The 19894-nt window shown below is 42.0% G+C and overlaps 1 protein-coding gene and 1 long non-coding RNA gene across 3 annotated transcripts in view; both read right to left on the bottom strand.

The window, feature by feature from the left end:
• Positions 1 to 8270, bottom strand: part of LOC142665928 (uncharacterized) — a 117685-nt gene extending 109415 nt beyond the window's left edge. For both annotated transcript variants that reach the window (XR_012851603.1, XR_012851604.1), the window contains exons 1-2: positions 8161 to 8270; positions 2071 to 2145 (exon numbers count right to left, since the gene is read on the bottom strand). This is a non-coding gene — a long non-coding RNA (uncharacterized LOC142665928). The remainder of the gene's footprint in view (positions 1 to 2070; positions 2146 to 8160) is intronic.
• Positions 8271 to 9890: 1620 nt separating this feature from the next.
• SOX9 (SRY-box transcription factor 9) overlaps positions 9891 to 19894 on the bottom strand; it is a 36851-nt gene continuing 26847 nt past the window's right edge. The window contains exons 2-4 of the mRNA XM_075846775.1: positions 14848 to 15627; positions 12920 to 13173; positions 9891 to 12267 (exon numbers count right to left, since the gene is read on the bottom strand). Coding sequence (XP_075702890.1) covers positions 11507 to 12267; positions 12920 to 13173; positions 14848 to 15278 — 1446 coding nt within the window. The 5' untranslated portion in view covers positions 15279 to 15627 and the 3' untranslated portion in view covers positions 9891 to 11506. The remainder of the gene's footprint in view (positions 12268 to 12919; positions 13174 to 14847; positions 15628 to 19894) is intronic.

Genomic DNA, 19894 nt, shown 5'->3' with positions numbered 1-19894 from the left:
CTCATTGACTTAAATACTGCAATACCAGAAACAGCCATAGAACAAAAGTGGCGCTGTTAAAAGTAGACCTTTTTATTTCAAATCTTATACTAGTCACCTAAGCAGGCAATTTAAAAAATAGATTAGGGTAGATTAGTGCTAAATTTTATGCCAGCGTCTGGCGTAAATAAAAAGTTTGTTGTGCCACAAGTGGCTCCACCCCTTTTATCAAGCCATACCCACTTTAAAAAGCATTGTGAATGGTGGAAATGGCAGAAAAAAAAATAATTTACCCACAAATTGCAACCTTTGTGCGGTTTTCCACTTTACTACGCCAGAAAACCGGGGGTCGAAAATTTCATAAATTCAACTCCTTGCCATTTAAGATCCTTGTTAGCCGTCACTGAATTAGAACACTCCAGAAAACATCCAGAGGATGAAAATCAAACTACTTCTTGCAGCTGAGGGTTTGTTACAATTGTATCCAGTCTAGACAATCCTTGGTGAACTAAACACATCTGCAGCACAAATCTCTCTCCTCTACTGATAGTTCGCTACAATGTATCAGTGCAGGTAAATAGTATCAGCTTCAAGTCCAGGCCGTTTAGCTGACAGTGACACATAATATGCCATCAGTGAAGACCTGCGAGATGTTCAATCCCAAATTGAAGGGCTCGCGGCATGAGACCCCCCACATCAGACCGCACTAGAGACTGCCACGGCTAGAGACAGCTCTCACACTTTTGCACCCTAATAGAACGCCGTAAATTGTAGGTTTACTGTCCGCGCTCACTCCCTGGGCTTGTTTTGGCTTCTCCTGACTTGTTCTGGCACCTTCCTCCAGAATAGACTCTGCCGTGAACTGTGACCCTACGACATGCCTTCCCACTTACAAGTGCGGTCAGGTAGAGTGCACGGGCCTCCGCTGTAGCAGGTGACCCAGGTGATACCGAGCTCTGTCTCTGGGTGGGGATATGAAGCTGTCACTCTTGCGCTTGCTTCATTGGGTTTCGAGCTACACCTCCTGCATTCCTTGTGGACCAGGCAAAGTCGGCGAACCCGAGATCTCCACATTCTTGGATGCAATTGAATATTACGTCGAGCGAAACGGCAGGTGGAACCCGCTGGCGAAGAATAGATGAGGCAATTGCTTAAAAAACAATCCCGCGATGGACGGCTGGGGGACTTCCATAATAACGTGTCGGACTATAGACTGGGATCCGGACCACCGGCCGCTCCTGTAGTATAGGGCCCGATTTATACCATGCATTCGGAATTGTTATTCAAGCAATTGCCGTGTATATCCTGCAAAGGATGAGCGTAAAGTTCCGCAACCGCCGGCGAAAAATAATATATTCCGAGCAATGATCTACTGTATTGTATCGTGCAGTTGTACGGCGGTTGTGGAACCAATGGGACAAGTCACAGCCCCGTTTCTTTATACACCGGCTCAGATTGCTGGCACCTTCTGTATAGAGAGGAGGCACGTGCCGCCAGGTAACCGCTTCTGGGTATAGGTTCGTTATCTGTAATAATAACGACGGACGTGGCACCTATAAAAGAGAATTGGTCTGTATCCCCTTTTTTCGGGTATTGGGTGGGCTTCACTAGCGGTACTTCAGATTCTACTGCACGATGGTGTCGATCTCCCTAATTCAACGGAGCCTGAAAAAAAAGGGACCAATGAAACCAGGGCCGGGTCTACGTGTATGTAGGTGATTGAGGAGAGCAGGTTTACCCAGATTGCCCCAGTCGTGGAGGTATTGACACCCGCCCTGCATAATACACAGCTATATTTTATATTTTTATAGTATTTTTCAGCCGGTATTACAGATCGGTAATATATGTATGTATCATCTATATAGGACATGATTGTATGCTGGCAAAATACCAGAAGGGTTAAAATACTAAATCCCGATCCAGCGCAGACCGACGTCACATCCTATTCAGCGCCATATTTCCATCTTATTTCACAAAGCATGAACCCCTGATGGATATAAGACAGGGGGCGCTCTGCTACAATCTCCCAGTGTAAATAACAATATGGCGGCCACAACTGGGTCAGGACAATATAATCAGATTGACACTTACATTTTGCTTCCCACGTTGTAGTTTCACAGCGCCGACATCCCTTCTATATACCACAGAATCCATCATCTTCATCACCTGGTGGATATAAAACCAAGTGTTAATTATAGGTGACAACTCCCGCAAAAGCTGAATCTGTGCTTTACACTGCAGCATGTCCCACAAATATGAGTGTGTCACTGTATCAGCACTGGAGTGAAGGCGCCGCCACCGCTTCTTATTGCTGAATAGTGGTGGGTGAACCGCGTTTTGATGTGGTTTTCAATGCAGTTACGGTACAAAACGCAACAGCGTCGAAAAAAAAGCACCAAATTGCGTTTTTGTCCGCAACGTGTGAATGCACCCTTAGACCCAATTTGCAACGTTTTTTTATGCTGATTTTGAAGCGGAAACCGCGTCGTATTCAGGGGAAAAAAACGGACGAAGTCGCCTCCCATTGATTTAAATTTGGAGGCGGAGGCGTTTTTTTTGCAGCCGTCTTTAGCAGCTCGCAGTAAAAAAAACAGAAGCATGCTATTATTGCCTCGGTTCCGACTGACCTGCCATTGAAATCAATAGCAGGCAGTGTGCTTTTTGCCAGCAGTGCTCAATGGCCGTGGGCAAAAAAACGTAGCGAAAACACGGCAAGAATTTGCAGGCAGGTCAAGATTTTCATTTTCTGCACTGCTAAAACCTGTTAGTAGAAGGCTATGTTCACACACAAGATCAAAAACATCTGAAAACGACAGAGCGGTTTCCTCCCAGCCTCCGATTTTCAGCCGTTTTTGAAGCGGAAAACGGTTTTCTAGATGTTTTTGGAGCGGTTTTTCTATTGACACAATGAAAAACGGCTCAAGAAGTGACATGCTCCTTTTTACGGGGAATTTTTCTACACGCCGCCTTTAAAAACACCGATGTAGTGAAATGCCCCATCTGAACGAAACACAGTTTTCCCATTGAACTGGGCAGATGTTCGTAGGTGTTCAGCTTTTGTTTTTTCAGGCTGATTTCGAAGCGTTTACGCCCCGAAATACGCCTGCAAACTCTGCATGTGAACATACCCTGACAGCACCAGTACGATTGACAGGTATGACTGATCACATGACATTCAGCGCACACGCCTGGGAAATGTTCCGACTTAGGCCTCATGCGCACGACCCTGATTTTCGATTGGGATGGCCGCGGAGTGTCACTCGCGGGCCGTGGGCATTAATTTCTATGAGTATGGACCGCAAAGCACAGCCGTAATAAGACATGCCCGTTCTTTTTGCGGTCCAGGCTCCTGGGCCACGCGCACACTGTGGAAACCACGGTTGTGTGCCTGGGCCCATTTAAATCTGCGGGTGAATAGCGGCTGCAAAAATGCGTTTGTGTGCATGGGGCCTTACATGAGGAATGTAAAGCCTTGACATATGCCACACAGTAGAATACTACATACATAGGTCCACCATGTTTAAAAAAAACAAAACAAAAGCTTATACGGCAGGGTCAAATCTATACGTTACTATACGGTTGTGTGAACAGAGCCAAAGCTGTGCTATTAGGATCATATGGATTGTACTGCTGGCGTAAGAAGTGTATAGTCAATAACATCTCCGTTACCCAGACCAAGATATACGCAATGGTCCTCAAGTGACTGTCCTGACCTGTAGCAAGAGCGTGGGAACAAGGTTGTCAAAAAGACTCTGAGAAGCCAATTAATTAGTTTTTTCAGCTGTACTGGATACACCTTGATTGGGGGGGGGGGGGGAGGTATATGCCATTCGGGATCTTTGGAAAGTTGTGTACAACACGCTATGGCATAGTAATGGCAGCCCGCTTCAGAAATCCACAAACTCACATGGTGCGCTTTTAGCATGCATTTATTTTTTTTTGAGTTTTGGTAGATAAACTCCCATGTGTCTCAATAGAAGTTCCTAAAAATAACTGCATGCTAAAAAATCCAACAAAAAAAGCAGAGTGTGAACCAAGCTTTAATTTCTGGACGATATATTGAAAGACTAAGGCCTCATGTACACGACTATAGTGTTTTTTGTTTTTTTTACTGTCCGCAAACACGGTCCGTAGAGCATCCAGATATACAAATCCACAGAAAAAAAACGGGAGGCTACAGAATGTAACATGATCGCTCAGGCGCCATTTACTTAAAGAATGCCCTGCCGTGATGGCAACTCTTCCGCAATTACGGACAGTAAAGGACGCATCTCCGTAGCCGCCCGCAATTTCGCAGGCACCCATAGAGGTGTGTGTGTGAGTCCATGCCGCAATTTCTAACAATAACAGGACACGTTCTATACTTTGCGGATCATTTCTTTGGGGCAGACGCACATCCGTGAATATACAGGAAGGTCTGTGGCCTATAGAAATGAATGGGTCCGCAGATTATCCGCAATTACGGATAAAAACTATGGCCGTGTGAATGAGGCCTAAGACGGCCACAGAGGTGCAGATTTTTGTCAATCATAACCACAGAGTCTAACAATAATGTGTTCAGTTATTTCGGATTTACCATCACAGGTGGAGCCATCCACTACAGCGTCCCACCGATAATCTACCGGGCCGAACAATGGCAAATCCATTTTATTGGTCAGAACATTTGTGATAGATCAAGATCATAACTATCAAAATATGCCACACCCATTTCCATAGGACACACCCCTAAAGGAATTTGAATTTACACTATAACCCAAAACTAATACAGACTCCTAAATACACGACTCAGAACACACTCGCTAAATAGATACAGACATGCCGGAACAAATCCAGCCCCCAGACCCATTAAATATCTATAGACGCCAGACCAAACCCATACACCCCTTCCAGCCTCAGTCATTTTTTTTTTACCTTAATTTTTTCCTCCCCACCTTCCTTTGTTAATTTTCCTTTGATGGGGCGGTGTGAGGGATCGTTGTCTGCGGGGCAAGCTGTATACGTAAACGTACGCCAAATGTCGGGAAGGCGTTCAATATATAGACAGAGAGCTGTAAGGTCATGTCTTCACTTCTCCATGCTTCACCTTCACTGCTTCATCCAGGAGAGCAGTGACTGTTACAGAGCAGCTGACTGGCTGAGATAAATCATGTGATACATCATGTGACTCCACAGGAACAGGAAGGATTGTCTTTTAACCCCTTAATGACTGGCTTAAATTTTAGTTTTTAAATTAACGGTTCAGGTTATTGCGATATCTAATATGTGTAGGTTTTTGTTTTTTCTGTAACGTACGCGCAATAAAATTTATTTTATACTAAATAATCATGTGTTTTTTTGTGGACTGTTTTATTAGTTTTTGTTTTTTTTTAAATTATGTTTGTTATATTTTTTTGTTACATAATATGTCCCCCAAGAGGTCGTAACAGACCGCTGGGGGACATTACTTTTTATTTAGGGTATGTGCACACATAGTGTTTTCAGGCATATTTCGGGGCGTTTACGCCTCAAAAAACGCCTGAAAAAACGGAAGCAGAACGCCTACAAACATCTGCCCATTAATTTCAATGGGAAATACGGCGTTCTGTTCCGATGGGGCGTTTTTGTACGCCTCGTTTTCCAAAAACGGCACGTAAAAAGACGTCCGTGAAAAAGAAGTGCATGTTACTTCTTGGGCCGTTTTTCATTGACTCTATAGGAAAACAGCTCGAAAAACGCCGGTAAAAAACGTATTTCCAAACGTTTTTGATTTTGTGTGTGCACATACCCTTATTGTGCAGGTTTTGACTGCAACTGGGACCCCAATTACAGGGTAAACAACCGCCTGTCGTGACATTAGTCCCTGGCAGAGCTGATCTGGGTCTGCTAAAAACCAGCAGCTCTGCCATGCCGGAGGGCACCCGACGATCATGTGATCGCCGGGTCCACTAGAGGCAATGACATTGTCGCTCTCCATTCACTACATAGTGTTCATTGAGCGCTATGTAGGCTGGACAAGGGAAGACAGAAGCGGTTATACACTGTCGGTGATGCTGCCGATAGCAACCAATCAGATGACAGATCTCATTTAGCGAAATTAAAGCAGTGACACCATTTGGTTGCTATGGGCATATATATATATATATATATATATATATATATATTTTATTTAAATATACTTCAGATGATGGTAAATAAAGTCTCCAGTATAAACATATATAGTGGACACCTCCCAACAGTCTGGCTTATCACAGGACTTCCCGTGAAAGGGGCCGCTAAGAGGCGGGGCTTGTGAAGATAGGGAGTTTTTAGGCAATTTTGGGTCCATTTCTGGGGTTAGGACGACGAACAGTGCGCCATTCCCTACCCCAGCGCCAAATTCATCAACATATCCTGTTAATGAATCTGTCATAAGGGGGAAAACAACGCCTGGTCGGCCGTGACATTGTTTTCCTGACACTTTGTTAGTTAGAAAAGTGTCGGAAATCTTTAGTAAAATTGTCAGACACCTTCGTCTGTGGCTCAAGGTCTTCATGAATGCGGTATTCTGTCTGAACGCCATATTTTTCAATGTATTTATGCCAAAAAAATGCAGCATTTCCTCATGTATTTGGTGGCGGTTTTGCTTACTTTTTTTTCTTCAAAAACCACAGGGTTACTTGAAAGTCTATAGTAAAATATGAGAAAGCGTACATACACTGCGATTTGGATTGTGAATTTTTTTTGGGGTCAATGGCTTTTTTTTCAAAACACAGCATGCGCTAGGTAAGGTGTTTTGATCAGCACGGGCTTCTCTATAGGACTTTAAAAACACCAGGAAACAATGCGTATACAAAACGTCCCAAAAATTTTTTTTAATGGGAGTGATGGAGACCGCCGAGCCCTGTTCTTGGTATAGGTGCGGGTCTCAGAGTTGGTACCCGCATCTATTACACATTATTGCCTATCCTGTGGATGTGACATAAATGTCTGAGATGGGAAGAATCTTTCATTTGCGTTCTGCACTTTTCTGTTTTTCCCCTGTGAAGAAGCCGCAGTAAATACAGGAGGTTTTATTCTCCTCCAATCACAGCGCAGCTTATACAATCTGGCTGCATGATACTGATGGAACGTAGAACCCTGCCGCATCATAGACATTGTTCTCATCTCCCGGGTGATGACGTCGTGTTGCGGCATTTCTTGTTGATCGGTGAGAGAAGTCAGACACGTCTTCTAGGAGCTGTCCAGCGTTTCTACCACAACAGGATATTCTTTACTTTACAACTTTCTGACAACCTGTTCCCGGCTGGAGATACAGGTTGTCACCACCATGGAGCAGGACATCATGGAGTTTTTCGCATGGAGGAGGAGGACTGTTCCGCATCTGATGTGTGGCCCCCTGGCGATGGTCGTCTGGTCCTCCTGCCTCTTTCTCGGGGTAACAACCCTTGGACTCTGCATCCCAGCTCTTCCCGTCTCCTGGCAGCCTGCAGGCTACACCCTTCTTTTCTATATATACTTTGCTCACGCGATCTTGCATCTACTCAAGGTCTCCATGAACTTTTCAGACATGGACAAGGTTGTGAGCAGATTTTTTCCTGTGTGTGGGACAACATTCATCCACGTCTCCATGTCTCACATGTACACACGCAGGAGAAGACGAAACCTTTGCTTTTACTCTATGTGTGTCCCCGTTACTGTTATGGGGGCCACAATCCTGTCCCTGGCATCTCGTTGTGTTATTTTAGAGATCGGCCATTGGTCCGGTGTCTCCATAGGAACACTGGTGGGATACGCCCTGTGCCTCCACCTTTACCAAGTCGTGACCACATGGGAAGGTGACGAGGACTGGACCGTACAGGACCGGGAATAGAGGCAGAATACAGGCCCATATGTCATCTCCTACACATATACAGATCCGCAATGAGGAGGCGGAGCTAACAAATCATTAATAAATATTAGAGTGTCTTATAATCAGCGCTGGTTTCATGTTTCATAATAATACGGTTTATAGGAAACACATGGACAAAAAGTGACATGAGAGGAGATGATCCTGGAGAAGCACTGGCTGTCAGTGAATGGAGACATGGATGGTGGGTGACTATTCACTGACAAGGATACTGGCCTGTGTGTATGGGAGCAGCACCGGTATGAGTGATGGGTGAGACTATGCTATTAGGGCCAAAGGTAAGTAAGAAGAAGAGTATAGCCAGTAATAATACTTACACTTTCCTCTATGACCGTCTGATAATCCAGAACAGGAGATAATCCGGCACATATCAGATCCCGTTAATAGAACATTTATAGATTGTTCCTGGATTTGCATTTCACCAGGCTGTATCTAGAGAAAAAAACATGATGTGACAGCCCCATGTAAATCTCTGTTTCTATCAATCTGTCATTCTACTGCCCCATCACAAACTACACGAGGAGATCCCCTCACTAAAATATCACCACTGTGGTCAAGTTATCAGAACTTTCACAAATTTACTGAGATGTTTTACATTATTTTGTCCCTAGATGGCGCCATGTATTGTAAACCCACAACGTATCCCCAACAATGCTATCCGGGTGTCATCTCTTACTGAAGATATTTCACACAAAAGACATCCTGAAATATAAATAATACAAGAATGATGTCGCTATGCTAGGCACCATGCCTCTCCTAAAAGATAAAAATGACATAAAGGGAGATGTCATCCTCATCTTTAACTTCCATGTGGTTTGTCGTACATCCCTGGACAACTACATTTGAGAAGGGGCGCTGAAAAATGATGAAGAATGAAATATAAATGAGGTTACACTTGGGCCTTCACATCTCAGACTTGTAGTACTGATGATCCCTTATGTAGCAGAGGAGCCTGTGGGGCCCCCCGGGTATAGGAGCCCAGGTACTATGCAACCTGTGAACCCCTCAGGCATATTGAAGAGGCTCTGCCACCAGTTTATAACTGCACATATCGCCTACCTAATCTAATAGGCGCTTGAATGTAGATAACTACAGTTTTGTTTTTTTTATTTTAAAAATGTTAATTTTTGATCAAGTTCTGAACATTTTAAGATTTAGGAAAATTTGTTCGGGGTGTTTTTTTAACTTTTTACCAAGTGGGCGCTGTAAAGAAAAGTGTATGACGCTGACCAATCAACGTCATACATTTCTCTTCATCCACAGCACAGCGTGATCTTGCGAGATCACGCTGTGACGTCACTTCATCCCGCGAGTCCTTCACCGGAGCGATGGAAGACTGAAGAGATATCGCCTCCAGCCACTGCAGATTCGGATAAACGTCCTGGCGCGGCTGGAGGCGATATCTGTTCAGTCTTACGTCGCTCCAGTGAAGGACCTGTGGGAGGAAGTGGCGTCGCAGAATGATCTCGCGAGATCACGCTGTGCTGTGGATGAAGCTGGGCTGGAATGAAGAGAAGTGTACGACGCTGATTGGCCGGCATCATACACTCTTCTTTACAACGCCCACTTGGTGACAAGTAAAAAAAACGCCCAGTTGGGCATTAAGAACAAATTTGCATAAATCTTAAAATGTTCATAACTTGATCAAAATGTGTCTCAGCTGCAATACCAGACACAGCCTATGTACCAGAATGGCGCTGTTTCCGGAAGAAAGCTGCCATATTTTCCTAACGTCTTACTTCCCCCTATCATGACGCGATACTCATAGATGAGCACCCAAACAAAGTCAATTTTTGGCAAGATACCAATTATTTTTCGATGTCTGCTACAGTCATTCATGTTTCAGAAGCTTAGAGACTATTGAATTTGTCAATACTATGTACTGTTACAGTGAATATATCACTGGTCTTCTCTCGCAATTGCGCTACTAGTGATATTACTGCCTTGAAATGTATAAATGACAAAATAGCCACGTACCCGGACTATAAGTGGGCTTGAGGGAATTTTACGCCAGTAGACCATATGTAACAAAAGGACAATATTTCACTTTTAGTACATTGTATTATATTTATTGCAAAACAATAATACACAAGAGGATAAGTTCAAAAAGACAGAAAACAATAGAAAAAAAAAAAGAAAAAAAAAAAAGCACATAAAAATGAACAAAATGATCCACGGACTTGAAAAGTCAGTTTTGCATGTTATTTTATTTAACTTAGAGGGAATTTTAAGGCCTACGTTTTGTAATGAAGGCAATCATTGTGGAGTGCTCTATCTCGACATAGCATTTAAAAATAAAAATTACTGTACCTTTAGAACAAAAATATAGATCATTTTTTTTAAGCAAATGTTAAACTATTTGCCAAAGTCAAACTGCATTTTATGTCAAATTTATTATCATTTTGTCACAAAATTGTGACAATTCTCCGTGCTTGAAAAAAATTACACGATCTGAAATAAAAAAAATTAAATGTACAATGTTTTTTTTTACCATGTATGGGGCGTTAAAAAATGAAATCTTTTGATCAGATTTCAAAAAATGTAGAAAAACTTATTTGAACGGAACCACTGGGATAAAATAACTCCCCGTAAATGTTTCGCTATTGTATTTTTTATGTCAATTAGAGCATCTCGTACGTTTACAATTATACTAAAAGAAGGAATTTAGAACACAAAAGAAGCCGGAGAAAAAAAAAAAAAGAAATGAAAAACACAATAAAAACCCATAATTTAACAAAAAGCGTACTAAAAAAAAAAGGCAAAAAAATAAAAACAAATCAGCAGCATGCTAATATATCTTTTTTGCACAAAAGATTTTTTGTTAAAGTTCGGGAGGATTTTTCTCAATAATTATTTTTATTATAAAATAAATAATTTAAGAGCGTGATACCTGGTGTAAAAATCTTCAAAAATAAAAAATGTCAATCCTATCGCTTTTGCTGCTGGAGATCATTACAAATTGTGAAGGGCACTTGTATACAGGCTGGCTGCAACCGGTCATGAGGCAACATGTGAATTATAATCTTCGGGCACAATGTTTATTTATTGGCACTTGGGTATAGACATGGAAATACATTTCCTACTTCAGAAAATCTCATTGCAATCCACCGTCTGATTAACATATGGCCAGAAACTCTCACTGCTCAATATTTAGACTAATGTTTTTGTTTTTTTAATGCAAGACTAAGATTTTATTTTTCCCCAAAAATTTTCACAATTTTTTACAAAAATATTTTCGTTTGAATACAAATTCAAAATGATGTAAAACTACTTGAGCAGTTGTCGGGAAAAACACAGAACTTTTTTTCTTCTTACAATGTATTTTTTTCTTCTAAAATATAAAATGTATAAACCCCCGTATAAAGGCAATAGAACATACACAGTACATACTAAAATATATCAGATAGAGACTAGTCCTCACAGAGGATGTATAATTACAAAGTCTCTTCAAGAATCAAGTTGCTGTTTTTTTCTAAAGTATCTTCTCTTGTTTCTTCTCTGTATACAGAGGCGACAAGAATGTCCGGTTTAGAAGCATTCCGCCCATTCTTGCTGGCTGCCAGCAGAGGGCGATGAGCCAAACACACATCTGAAGAGGGCACTACTTGTCTGGTGCGGGATGGCAAATAGTCTTTTGAAAGTCAATGTCCTATAGTGATCCCTCTATGGCCTGGTGAGCTGTGTGTAGACTGGCTGCTCCCAATGTTGTGGGCTATGTGTCTGGGGAATAGATGGGACCCCCGTCGTATCGGCGATTGGAGTGTACATGGGACGCTGGCTCGGGTTCATGTAGCTGAAGGTAGAGTACAGGTTGGAGCTCTGGCCAGCAGCATGGCTGTAGTAGGTGTTGGAGCCTTGGTGCTCGGTGTAGTCGTACTGTGAGCGGGTGATGGTTGGGTAGGAAGAGCCGTAATGGTTGAGGTTGAAGGAGCTGTAGTTGAGCTGTTGTGGGGAGTGTTGCTGTTGCTGGTCATTGTAATGACTTGGACTAAGCTGCTCCGTTTTGATGTGAGTCCTCTGCTGGGACTGGCTCTGCTCGCTGTTCAGGGTTGACAATGTGTGTTGTTGCTGGGACTGTTGAGGCGGCTGTTGCTGTTGTTTGGACAGCCATGTGTGCCCGGCCCCTGTGGTGGCACTGTTTGTATTGCTGATGCCGTAACTGCCAGTGTAAGTCACCTGCGTGGAGGCCACTCCTGGGTGGCCGTTGGGTGGCAGGTATTGGTCGAATTCATTGACATCAAAGGCCTCAATGTTGGAGATAACCTCACTGCTCAGTTCTCCAATATCCACATCACGAAAATCAATGTGAGGGGGTTGGCGGCCATTGTCTTGCACGGTGCGACCTTCACGCTTTAGGTCTGGCTTGCCAGGCTGCACATCTGTTTTAGGGGTGGTTGGTGGAGTTGGTGGCCCTTGTGACTGACCTGCAGCAAAGAATAACCGAGATGTTATACAATGGTAAAGCAATACAGTATAAAAACACGGAGACTTTTTCGATTTCTTGGCGCGGCCCGCTGTCATTCCTAACATCTACGCACACGTGCATCCTCACTATTTATTAAAGGAGCCAGCAGATAAGCCGGAGGGTCACAGTTACAATACTTAGGTAGGAGTGTGCTGCGCAGCTTATATCTCAGCTCCGCAAAGCCTACAAGAGTCTCCTACAAGAGTCTCCTACAAGAGTCTCCTACAAGTAGGTGCCATATAACTCCAGTGATAATGCGGCTAATCATTAACTCCAGATTTGTACAGTAAATTTAACTCAGTATATGCCAGGCAGAATGTGTGTGCTTAGAAATCTACCAATCAAACAGGGTGCAAAAGTCTTAACCAGTGCCACCAAGTGCCCCATTGTTAGTGCCACCAAGTGCCCCATATAATCAACATATTATAGTCATACTCACACAACACATGCACACTACTCTATGGTATACTGCAGCATTATCGCTGCAATCCCCAACATGAATAGTATGTTATTAAAATTCTTAAAATCAATATATTGTAGGAAGAGTTTAGCAAATCAATATATTGTGAAACATCAGATTAAATTTAAAAAAATCAGCGTGGTCTCCTTACCTGAGTGTTCCCCTGGGGAGTGCGCCTCGCTCATACTCGAGGCAGAACGTGGGGAGTCAGCCTGCAGAGCCTTGAAGATGGCATTGGGTGAGATATGGGTCTGCTCAGAACCGTCTTCTTGCTCAGCCTGCCCGTTCTTGACTGACTTTCTGCGGCGCGGCTGGTACTTGTAGTCTGGATGATCCTTCTTGTGCTGAACTCTCAGTCTTTCAGCTTCTTCTACAAAAGGACGCTTCTCGCTCTCATTCAGCAGCCTACAAAATGCCAAAACAAGGAAATCTATCACTCTAGAGCAGAGAGAATATACACCAGGAGCTTACAGTATCATTCCTAATATATGTGCATGTTATATAGGTCAGCAATATGGATTATTATACTACATTATTATAGTAGTATATAATACTGCATGGTATTCCTATTATATTATACTATATTACATTATATTATACTATATTCTTATTATATTGTACTATTACATTATATTATACTATGTTACATTATATTATACTATATTCTTATTATATTGTACTATTACATTATATTATACTATGTTACATTATATTATACTGTTACATTATACTATATTCTTATTATATTGTACTATTACATTATATTATACTTTTTTATACTATATTATACTCTATTATATTGTCCTATATTACATTACACTGTATTATACTAGATTATGATTTTATATTACATTATATTATACTATGTTACATTATATTATACTAGATTATCACTACATTATTCTAGTAGTATATTAAACTGTATTATACTATACTACATTATTCTAGTAGTATATTATACTGCATGATATGCCTCTTATACAATATTATTATACTTTATTACATTATTTTATACTATATTAGGTGTAGCTATTACAGCTCCATGCAAAAATTAACTCAGATTATATTCTACATGAAGGCAATGAGTGCAGAACATGAATGAATTCCAGATGAATCCCTAGAGGAGGCACTGACTGCAGGTAATCTCAGTGCAGATAATCGGAGCCTCTATCACATGTACACCTGGTGAACAAAATCCAGTAATCCTAATCTGCAGAAGCAAGAAAGCAGTGAATTCCCTTCCAAGTGCTTGTAATTTTACAGCGCAGGAAGCCCTTTGAGCAATCAGATAAAGGTAGAATCAATCCTTTGAAGTGGTTGGACTCATTCCTTCACTGCCAATAAGTAAAAACCTCAGGCTACAGCCTATCCACCTGAGCCCTCCAGCGGCCAAAAACCACTAAACTGCCCCAGCAGGGGTTAAATACAACTAAGTAACCCAAAACATACACGTTTCATTTAATTATAATGTACAGTAATGGATGAGCTTCCTTTATGTCTTACTGCAAGGATCATCTACCATCAATGCGCAATGCAGAAGAGCACAAAGCCACCATGAAGAGGGGCAAAACAATAGTCACCTAGGACTAGATGACTGGAACAAGGTGCTAGAGTATTCAAAGTCCCAACACCAAGAATATCAATTCAAAAGACTCAGAGATGACCAAATATCAACCCAAAAGGCGCAGATATGACCAAATATCACCCCAAAAGGCGCAGATATGACCAAATAACAACCCAAAAGGCGCAGATATGACCAAATATCAATCCAAAAGGCACAGATATGACCAAATATCAACCCAAAAGGCGCAGATATTACCAAATATCAACCCAAAAGGCGCAAATATGACCAAATATCAATCCAAAAGGCACAGATATGACCAAATATCAATCCAAAAGGCGCAGCTATGACCAAATATCAATCCAAAAGGCGCAGGTTTTACCAAATGGCGCACACCACAGCAAGAAATCCCTGCCAGATCTGCAATGTCTACACACATGCATTCATGCCAACCTCATCTGAATGCAATTGGCGCATATATTTAGGAATATAAGAGTCGGTAAGAACTTGACACTTACCTCCACAGCTTGCCCAGAGTCTTGCTGAGTTCTGCATTGTGTAGATGTGGGTACTGATCAGCAAGCTTCCTCCTTGCCGCCTGTGCCCACACCATAAAGGCATTCATTGGCCTCTTGACATGGGGTTTGTTTTTACTGGATCCATTCACCCGGACTGGCATGGGCACCAGGGTCCAGTCATATCCCTTCAACACCTGGCTAACCGCCTCTCTGATGCAGACGGGGAACTTTTCATCCTCTGTCTCCTTCTTCATGTCTGGGTCTCCTTTGGGGAAAGTGTTCTCTTGTGGTCTAGTGTTCTCAGTATCTGAGCCCGAGCCAGAAGGGCAGGGGGAGCCAGCAGAGTCCTCAGACATGGAGGGGCTGGGAGCCCCAGACATGCACTTGTCTTGCTCTTCTGTCATCTTCATGAAAGGGTCCAAGAGATTCATGAGCAGTGGAAGATCACAAGAATGAAAAGTGATGTAGAGGCAGAGGAGGCTGCAGCTCACTCCTCTCTAATGGTGGACACTGGATCTGCAAAGTCTCTGGACAAGTAAATCATCAACCATATGGGAACGGAGAGTTTTCCTTCTCCTGATGCCACTTCTGTGCGCAAGATTCCCGCTCTGCTCAGGAGCCCAAGTGACTAGTGAGTGGGTGAGTGAGAGTGCTCTGTAGGAGAAGGGAAGGCTGCAATAAATAGCAGCACTTCACTGCCTCCCAGCCAATCACAGGCCTGCAATGGGGAGGAGGCTGGAGGCTGCAGGCATGTGGGCGGAGTCTTGTCCTGTTCTAGAACTGAAGAAGAAAAAAGAAGACAAGAGTTAGAGAAGTTGTGCTGTGCTCTGTACTGTGGATCTGCAGGTATAGAGAGAAGTTGTACTGTGCTCTGTACTGTGGATCTGCAGGGATAGAGAGAAGTTGTACTGTGCTCTGTACTATGGATCTGCAGGGATAGAGAGAAGTTGTGCTGTGGATCTGCAGGGATAGAGAGAAGTTGTACTGTGCTCTGTACTATGGATCTGCAGGGATAGAGAGAAGTTGTGCTGTGCTCTGTACTATAGATCTGCAGGAATAGAGAGAAGTTGTGCTGTGCTCTGTACTATGGATCTGCAGGAATAGAGAGAAGTTGTACTGTGCTCTGTACTGTGGATCTGCAGGAATAGAGAGAAGTTGTGCTGTGCTCTGTACTGTGGATCTGCAGGGATAGAGAGAAGTTGTACTGTGCTCTGTACTGTGGATCTGCAGGGATAGAGAGAAGTTGTACTGTGCTCTGTACTATGGATCTGCAGGAATAGAGAGAAGTTGTGCTGTGCTCTGTACTATGGATGTGAAGGGATAGAGAGAAGTTGTGCTGTGCTCTGTACTGTGGATCTGCAGGGATAGAGAGAAGTTGTACTGTGTTCTGTACTATGGATTTGCAGGGATAGAGAGAAGTTGCGCTGTGCTCTGTACTGTGGATCTGCAGGGATAGAGAGAAGTTGTGCTGTGCTCTGTACTATGGATCTGCAGGGATAGAGAGAAGTTGTGCTGTGCTCTGTACTATAGATCTGCAGGAATAGAGAGAAGTTGTGCTGTGCTCTGTACTATGGATCTGCAGGAATAGAGAGAAGTTGTGCTGTGCTCTGTACTGTGGATCTGCAGGGATAGAGAGAAGTTGTGCTGTGCTCTGTACTATGGATCTGCAGGGATAGAGAGAAGTTGTGCTGTGCTCTGTACTATGGATCTGCAGGGATAGAGAGAAGTTGTACTGTGCTCTGTACTGTGGATCTGCAGATAGGGAGAAGTTGTGCAGTGGATCTGCAGGGATAGAAAGAAGTTGTACTGTGTTCTGTACTATGGATCTGCAGGAATAGGGAGAAGTTGTACTGTGCTCTGTACTGTGGATCTGCAGGGATAGAGAGAAGTTCTGTTGTGTTCTGTACTATGGATTTGCAGGGATAGAGAGAAGTTGTGCTGTGCTCTGTACTATAGATGTACAGGGAAAGTGAGAAGTTCTGTTGTGTTCTGTACTATGGATTTGCAGGGATAGAGAGAAGTTGTGCTGTGCTCTGTACAATGGATGTGCAGGGATAGTGAGAAGTTGTGCTGTGCTCTGTACTATGGATCTGCAGGGATAGAGAGAAGTAGTACTGTGCTCTGTACTATAGATGTACAGGAATAGAGAGAAGTTGTGCTGTGCTCTGTACTATGGATCTGCAGAGATAGAGAAAAGTTGTGCTGTGCTCTGTACTATGGATGTGCAGAGATAAAGAGAAGTTGTGCTGTGGATCTGCAGGGATAGAGAGAAGTTGTACTGTGCTCTGTACTATGGATCTGCAGGAATAGAGAGAAGTTGTACTGTGCTCTGTACTATGGATGTGAAGGGATAGGGAGAAGTTGTACTATGCTCTGTACTATGGATATGCAGGAATAGGGAGAAGTTGTACTGTGCTCTGTACTATGGATCTGCAGGGATAGAGAGAAGTTGTGCTGTGCTCTGTACTATGGATGTGCAGGGATAGAGAGAAGTTGTGCTGTGCTCTGTACTATGGATCTGCAGGGATAGAGAGAAGTAGTACTGTGCTCTGTACTATAGATGTACAGGGATAGAGAGAAGTTGTGCTGTGCTCTGTACTATGGATCAGCAGGGATAGAGAGAAGTTGTACTGTGCTCTGTACTATGGATCTGCATGGATAGAGAGAAGTTGTGCTGTGGATCTGCAGGAATAGAGAGAAGTTGTACTGTGCTCCGTACTATGGATCTGCAGGGATAGAGAGAAGTTGTGCTGTGCTCTGTACTATGGTTCTGCAGGGATAGAGAGAAGTTGTACTGTGCTCTGTACTATGGATCTGCAGGGATAGAGAGAAGTTGTACTGTGCTCTGTACTTTGGATCTGCAGGGATAGAGAGAAGTTGTGCTGTGCTCTGTATTTTGGATCTGCAGGGATAGAGAGAAGTTGTGCTGTGGATCTGCAGGGATAGAGAGAAGTTGTGCTGTGCTCTGTACTATGGATTTGCAACTGTGGATCTGCAAAAATAGAGAGAAGTTGTACTGTGCTCCGTACTGTGGATCTGCAGGGATAGAGAGAAGTTGTACTGTGCTCTGTACTATGGATCTGCAGGGATAGAGGGAAGTTGTGCTGTGCTCTACTATGGATCTGCAGTGATAGATAGGAGTTGTACTGTGCGATATACTATGGATGTGCAGGGATAGAGAGAAGTTGTACTGTGCACTGTACTAAGGATGTGCAGGGATAGAGAGAAGTTGTACTGTGCACTGTACTATGGATGTGCAGGGATAGAGAGACATTGTACTGTGCACTATGTTATCTAGCTGCAGGTATAGAGAGAAGTTGTACTGTGCTCTGTGTTATCTAGCTGCAGAAGAAAGCATAGAAGTTGTACTGTGCTCTATTCTATAAGGCTACAAGCTCCGGCTCTATACAAGTTCTATTTGCAGAGGACACCTATTGCAGCCAGAAATAAAAGAATAACCACAAGCCGTATATACACGTACATGTAGATGTGCCCACAACACCATGTGCACACTATGCGGCTGCATTTATGTATTATCTGTCTGTAAATGATCAGATTTTTATCATCATGGACCAAGTTGTGTCAATTGCTTTAATGAGAACATGTTATAGTCCTGGGTCACTGTCTCTGCACAGTGAGTGTGACTATCTATCTATCTATCTATCTATCTATCTATCTATCTATCTATCTATCTATCTATCTATCTATCTATCTATCTATCTATCTATCTATCTATCTATCTATCTATCTATCTATCTATCTATCTCATGTAATAAGGCTTCCACTATAGATAGAGCAGGAGAATTCAGAAGCGCAGTATAAAGTTGCATAGTGTAATTCCACCTTTTGCACAGAGAGGGCAGCAAAGCCACAGAAAACCCATCATCATAATCATCATCATCGTGAGTATTTCTTGCCTGGGATCAGTTTGGGGAGGGGAGAAGACTTCCCAGCAGCAGTTAGTAGTAGTAGTAATAAGCGTCGCATGGTAACCATACAGGGAATAGAGAGCGATGTTTGACCACTGATTGCTGGTAATTACAACTATCTCTGACAAATAATGAGGCACCTCTGCTCAGCTACCTCCTCCTTATCAGGGATCCCTTATCTGCTGTGTCCTGACGGGGATTCTAATAGCAGGGGGCTGTGAATCTATCCACATTGTATGATCACTCATTTATATTACAGTGCAGAATAATACAACAAACAAAATAATACTTATATATAATATATTATGTTACAGTGTCAGGCATAGTGAAAACAAAAAGATATTTTTTTATACAATTGAAATTTTTAACTTCAAAATAAATTAAATAATAAATGATCGGACAGAGAATTCTAACGAATCCCTAGTGATCGCAACGACAACACGATTCATTATTGTATCAAATATACAAGAAAAGCAAAAACATCATCCTCAACAAAGAAGTAATAATCCCTCACGAGGAGTCCAATATATCAGTCATATAAGAAATCAAAAAATATATAAAACGGTAACAACCCAAATCATAATATAAGATATAAATGATACACAGCAATATCTTCCACCAAGTCAGTGCAAATGTCAAGATATATTCTTACAGATTTCTAAAAGAAACACAAAAATTCCATTTGACAAATCCAAATGTGAATGAAAAAGCTTCTGTATGACTGTGTGAACGTTGACTTACACTGATCCCATAATATAGGGATGAATAGTTGTATTGTCATATATATTATGTTATTTTTCATTATATTATGTTATTTTTCATTATATTATAGATTTTTTTATGTTCTATTTCATTATATCATATGTCATTATATAATATGATATTATGTTGTTATAGTTCATTATATTATGTTTTTATATATAATGTTGTGTTCTATTTGGCTATATTATGTTTTATTACATTATGTTTATTATGTGATGTTATTTTGTATTGTATAATTTTATATTATTTTCTGATGTTTTTTTGTATTGTATAATTTTATATTCTTTTTTTGATGTTATTTTGTATTGTATAATTCTATATTATTTTTTGATGTTATTTTGAATTGTATAATTTTA

This window comes from Rhinoderma darwinii, chromosome 13 (genome assembly GCF_050947455.1).
Source record: "Rhinoderma darwinii isolate aRhiDar2 chromosome 13, aRhiDar2.hap1, whole genome shotgun sequence".
Classification (NCBI taxonomy): domain Eukaryota; kingdom Metazoa; phylum Chordata; class Amphibia; order Anura; family Rhinodermatidae; genus Rhinoderma; species Rhinoderma darwinii.
The sequence above is the reverse complement of the archived record's forward strand: the minus strand, read 5'-3'. Positions and strand labels throughout refer to the sequence as shown.